General features: G+C 34.6%; 1 protein-coding gene across 1 annotated transcript in view; it reads left to right on the top strand.

The window, feature by feature from the left end:
- The first annotated feature begins 570 nt into the window (after positions 1-570).
- The window catches only part of RGS18 (regulator of G protein signaling 18), a 23,682-nt gene continuing 18,372 nt past the window's right edge, over positions 571-5,880 (top strand). Inside the window, exons 1-3 of the mRNA XM_003785610.3 lie at positions 571-874; positions 1,343-1,444; positions 2,496-2,557. Coding sequence (XP_003785658.1) covers positions 756-874; positions 1,343-1,444; positions 2,496-2,557 — 283 coding nt within the window. The 5' untranslated portion in view covers positions 571-755. The remainder of the gene's footprint in view (positions 875-1,342; positions 1,445-2,495; positions 2,558-5,880) is intronic.

Genomic DNA, 5,880 nt, shown 5'->3' with positions numbered 1-5,880 from the left:
AGCAGGAAGGCAAATTCAAAATAGCACAGTTTTTTTATATTAAAGCAAGCAAACATAGATTTAAGCAACAATGCTTTCCATATTATTTTATACTCCATTTTGTATCAGACTGATAAAAATGTCAAAAAGATCTAAAGTTGTTCTATGGACCTGTGGTTGAAAGTTATTGACTAAATGCCCTTTCAACTATAAAACTCTGATCTATAGTCTTATTTTTATATAATATGTTAATCAAATGTGATTAATATTCCTAGCATTCTCAATTAAGTGTGATTTGCCTCAATCATAAGAAAAAATACTTTTTGAAGAACAGGAAAAATACCTCCTAATGTTTGGCATAATAATTTGCCACAGCATGTCTTAACACACACGCCACACATTAAAAACACTTTTTAAAAAGTTCCTGTGGGAAATGACAGTGTCACTTCAGACTATTAAAGCATCATTCTGGTTGCAGAAACTCGAAAGGGAAGTTGCACTGTTGTAATACTAGTCTTTATCTTGGAGAACAAGGGTCATTTTGCAAATTTGTAGTATCATTTCCTTAAACAAGTCAGGACCGCACTGTATTTCAGTTCCCCAGTTCCACATTTTTACAGAGGCAGAAGCACAGCTTTTGACTTTTGTTTTGTAAGCATTGCGGGAAGAGTTGAGATCACTTTTTATTCTACCATGTATAACTTTAGAATAGTACGAAGAAGTGAATTATAAAAGGATGTAATACATTAGACATCTCTTCATTTTGGAGCGAGAAGATGGAAACATCACTGGTTTTCCTTTCTCAGTTAAACATGTGTGAATCGAGAGAAAAAACTTTTTTCAAGTTAATACATAGTTCAGGGAAAGAAGAGGCAAGCAAAGAAGCCAAAATCAGGTAAAGTTAAACAATTTGGTGTCGGCTTGGAACTTCTACAAACAGGATTGAGTTTGACTACTGGTTAACAGTTATTTTTTTAAGTATTGCATTGAAAATATATTTATTATACTGTTGCAATTGAAAAAAATGTCTTTTTATTTATTAGGAGTAGGTAACTGTTATATTTAAAGCGTTCTTATTAAAAGAAAATGTAACAATTACAGTCACTAAAAAGAACTAGTAAAATCTTTGCTAAAATATACTCTCAAATGCAAGACTTTCATTGAGGAAGATGAGAAACGTATTTCACATATGCCGTCCTAATTCTTTGACAAATATATTATTTAAATGGGATTTATGCATGTAACGTATGTGTTTGTATGTGTGTTAGGGGGTGTTTACCAAAGCCAACCTTGTCTCATGGTCAGCAGGAGAGATTTTAAGGGTCATCTGAATTGTCCTGAAGCTAATGCCTTTTCATCATAGAGCAAAAGAAAAAAGAAATAGGCTAAGTCTTCTTGTGCAGAAACTTGAGTTTCATGAAGAGACCCACTCCGGTAGATCTGGGAAATTCGCCAAAGAAACAAGGTGAATAACTTTTCATTACTTTGGAGGAGATTTTACTGATTCTGTCATTAAAGATTTAAGGAAAAGGAAATTAGGAATTTCTGTATTTTATTGGAAATTACGCAGTAATATAAAGAACGTTTTAAGAAACTAGAAATATTTCATAAAATTAAACCACCTTGAGAGTTAGAATTAAATAATCATATGAACACTTGGAAGTGTGCCATTAAAATTTTATACCTGTCAATTTTAAATGATATATTTTACTCCTCGTAACCTGATAAAATACTCATTAATATAAGAGTTTTCACAGTGCAATGTTGTCATAGTCAAGAGCTGTTCATCTCTTTCCTCAGTAGTGTGAAAAAGGCCCAAGGTACCGCATCAAGTTAAGCACAAATAGGAGATATTTTGTAATTTTTATCATTTCTAGAATTCCAAAGGAACCGGAATAGCTTTTTATACTAATTTAATACACATTCTTCCCAATTCGAATATGACCAGTGAAAGATCCAAGAAAAAATATTCAACTTTCTACCTTATCAACATGTCTAAAATATTTCTTATATGAAAAATGTCTTGTATTTCTAATCCCTTTGAAACTTCATTAGTCAAACTTCCTGTATCTGTTTAAAAAAAAAAAAAATTGCAGCATGCTGTGGTTAGTGCTTCAAGGAAATTGCAATAAAAAGAATTTTTTTGGACTGCAAGTTACTGTCACTTTAGGTTCTTCTATTTGCTGACTTTAAAAAGATAGTTGACCTGATTTCTTTATATTTTTAGTGATGTTTAATCTAAAAAATGATGAATGTTTATTCAAAAATAAAACAAATGACGCACTCATAAGAAAATGATGCTATTTTAACATAGCATTCAATAGGCAAAAATCCCTAACAAAATTAAAGAATGGTTTTGAAATTTCTAACAGAACTATAACTTCCATTGTATAATAATCAAAGCAGAAACCCTTTAAAATAGAATTAAAAAGAGCAAGAATCCAGCATGTGTGAGAGCAGATTAATAAACAGACTTTCTGTATACTCTAGTATAAGATATTTTGTTTCTTGAACAGAGTCTCCCCTGAAGAAGCAGTGAGATGGGGTGAATCATTTGACAATCTGCTTTCCCATAGAGGTTAGTGGTATTTTCGCCAAACACTTTATCCCTTAATGGAAAACTACACGAGCTATGTCTGTAATTATGCAAAACAAGCTGTCATAAAAATTTTGTCTGATTGATACTTTCTGGTAATTTGGATTTTTGATTGACAGAAGACAGTAAACAATAGAATGCTCAACTAATGGCAAACATTTTTAAATATGTTTCATTTTGTTAAGACGGACTCATTATGGATGAAAGAGTAACTATTTCTTTATACCCAAGTTAACAGTTTCAAATTAAGTTTTTCTGAGTTTTTAATAAGACCCTCGGTTTTATTAAATCCACAATTAACTATATTATTATCATTGTTTAGGGATTAAAAATTTAAAGTGTTTTTTTTTTTTTTTTTTGGCTTGGATATCCAGAAAACCCTCATGAAAATAATTTTTAAAAATTATAAATTCCTCACTCTGTGACTTTCTATCAATCTACTATTTTTAAAACAGAACCTTATAGAAAAGTTGAAAATTGGCTCAGTACCTGTGGCTCAAGTGGCTAAGGCGCCAGCCACATACATACACCTAAGGTGGCGGGTTCGAATCCAGCCTGGGCCCACCAAACAACAATGACGGCTGCAACCAAAAAAACAGCTGGTCATTGTGACCGGTGCCTGTGGTCCCAGCTACTTGGGAGGCTGAGGCAGGTGACTTGCTTGAGCCTAGGAGTTGGAGGTTGCTGTGAGCTGTGATGCCAGGGCACTCTACCCAGGGGGAGAGGCTTGAGGCTCTGTCTCAAAAAAAAAGAAAAAAGAAAAGTTGAAAATTGATGTTTCTGAGATGGAGGGTAAGGACAGGTATTGACTCAGCAACACTACTATAAAACATGGGGGAGAAGGCTGGCTGCCTGGACTGCTACTATTTAGGGTTGATTTATGTAAGGTAGCAGGGAACTGCCTCTTTATTCAGTCCATGATTCCTTTCAGATAGCAAAATGGACCAGTTGGACCGTGTAGGTGATGAGGCTGGGCAACCAAAGGGTTATTTTCTACACTGGACCTGGTCAGAGTCGGCTGGAAAATGCAATATCACCATTACCAAACGTGCACATATTTCCTCAAGCCCACAGCTTTTATTTGCACTTCGAATTTTTTCTGTACTTTACCTTAGTCTTTGTCTAAAAGATGCACACATCCTAGCGCTTTCCCAGAACACTCTTAGGTGGAATTAGCCCCATTAGCCCCACCATTCTCCTTATTGTTTATAGCACGCCAGTGGGTTTCTCATTCGAAGGGTCTCTATTGGAAGAAGGGATTCCTGTAGGGAAGGCAGCTGCATATGGAGTATCTGTAATTCGCTCTCAAATATTTCGACTGAGATAGCAGCAGATTTTCTTGTCTGGCCTCACCTTCAGTTTTCTCTCGCCTCCCTAATTGTTTAAGCTTTCTACAAGGTCTTGATGACCTGCGCGTGAGTCCCTGAATTTGCTGACATAAGAATTCTGTTTCCTCGGATTCTCCCTGAACACTTTCTCTCTTCTGGTGAAAATAGATGTCTGCTTCTTAATTGTAATATTGACTCATAGAAAGAAAATGTAAGTGAAGAAATCAAGGCTTCAATTTAAACAAAGATGTGATCAATGAGAATGAAGAGTGGTAAGAAAGTTGATGCTGACCAAAATATAACTTGTCACTTCTTTCTCCTTATGTTCCCTTTATCCTGCTATCCCTCTCTATTTTGGGATCACTCTCTCTGTTGTACAGAGTTTTCCTCATTTCCAGTATCCAATAATTTATTAACTATTGTTAAAATTCTTTCCAAAAATATGTCAAAGGTATCCTGCCCTCACTGTCTTACTACACTCTCTGTCTTGGTTCAGGTCATATCTGTATTTAACAGATTAATTACAACAATGGGTGTAAAACTTTCCTCCATAGTTTGTATTCCCCAATTGTTTTAATTTCTTCTCACATCCAACATTTCGATACATCACTACCCTTTAGTCTCTTCTCCAGGCAGAGCAAGGAAAAAAAGACAAAGAAGTGGAATTCATTTTTATGCAATTTAACTATTTATTAGAAAGAACAAGATGTCTTCTGTGGATTCCCAAACCTGGCATGTCACCTTAAAAATATTAAATGCTTATTCTTCTTAGTAAAGTATCACAAGGATGGAGGAGAAAGAATCCAATATACTCAATACTAACATGAAGTCAGTAGACGATCTAATACATGCCCACATTAGAGCATCATAACAGAAAAACTCAAATCTAGTCAAGGTGGGAGATGATGGAGCAGGGAGGGGGAGGAGGATGGGTGTGCTCCCACTTACTGGGCACAACATTGGCATATATGGCACACCTTTTGGGAGCAGGACACAATTAGAAGAGGGACTATACCTAACAAATGCAAACACTGTACTCTCAAGTTAACCTGAAATAATAAAAAAGTATTAAATGCTCAAATCATAGAATGCAATTTGTTGCTAGGAAGAAGCTAGAACAGAGAAGATTTGAGATTGGTTTTCTCCTGCAACATAAATGGCTGTGCAATCTTAGTTAATCTCCCAAATCAGTCTTTCACTCTCTTCAATGGGTGGAGATGATGCTTTAGCTCCAATAGAAATAGATTTCTGTCAGGATTATATGACATACCAATAAATCTTAGACACTGCACAAATGTCAATAATTACTGGTATTATGAAAAATAATAATTACCAAGTTTAATAATATTTTTCTGTTTTTAGTCTACTCCCAACTGGGTAGCCATCAGTTAGAGGGCTAAAATTTCAATTGATAGTAGATTGGATGTATTTCTTTAACTTAATAAGTCAGCATATCATAATTTCATTAACTCTCATGACCCATTCAAAGTGAAGAAAGGCTGGGCTGGTAAATTAGTTCTACAGAAAATCCTCACCCCCAGAATTCTGTGTTCATTCTCTAGCATTAGTCCAGATCAAGTGGACCAACTTACTTCTGCTGCTGCCTCTTTTCTCTGTTGACAGAAATATTCACAAGCTGTCAACTGTCAGCAATTTAAATCAAGAGGAGGTAACGTGAATAAAAGACAAGTAGCACGGGTCCATTTGGACATGTTTATCACCTTACATGATCTAAGTGCTAAGTAGATTGTTCTGAATTCATAAAAAAAATCTGATTAATATTAATTTAATCGATTAAAAAACATTGAATATTTGTAATTACAATGCCTATTGTAATATTAAATTACAAACATTTTAAAATCATAAACCTTAAAATAATGGCCTAAAAGAAGTCTCTTGGCTTCAGTGGTTAAATTCGGCTCATTTCTGTCAATTTCACTCCAGGGAAATACATATATATACAGATATATATATATA

The sequence above is a fragment of the Otolemur garnettii genome, unplaced genomic scaffold, assembly GCF_000181295.1.
Source record: "Otolemur garnettii isolate 467f Iridium unplaced genomic scaffold, OtoGar3 scaffold00016, whole genome shotgun sequence".
Classification (NCBI taxonomy): Eukaryota; Metazoa; Chordata; class Mammalia; order Primates; family Galagidae; genus Otolemur; species Otolemur garnettii.
The sequence above is the reverse complement of the archived record's forward strand: the minus strand, read 5'-3'. Positions and strand labels throughout refer to the sequence as shown.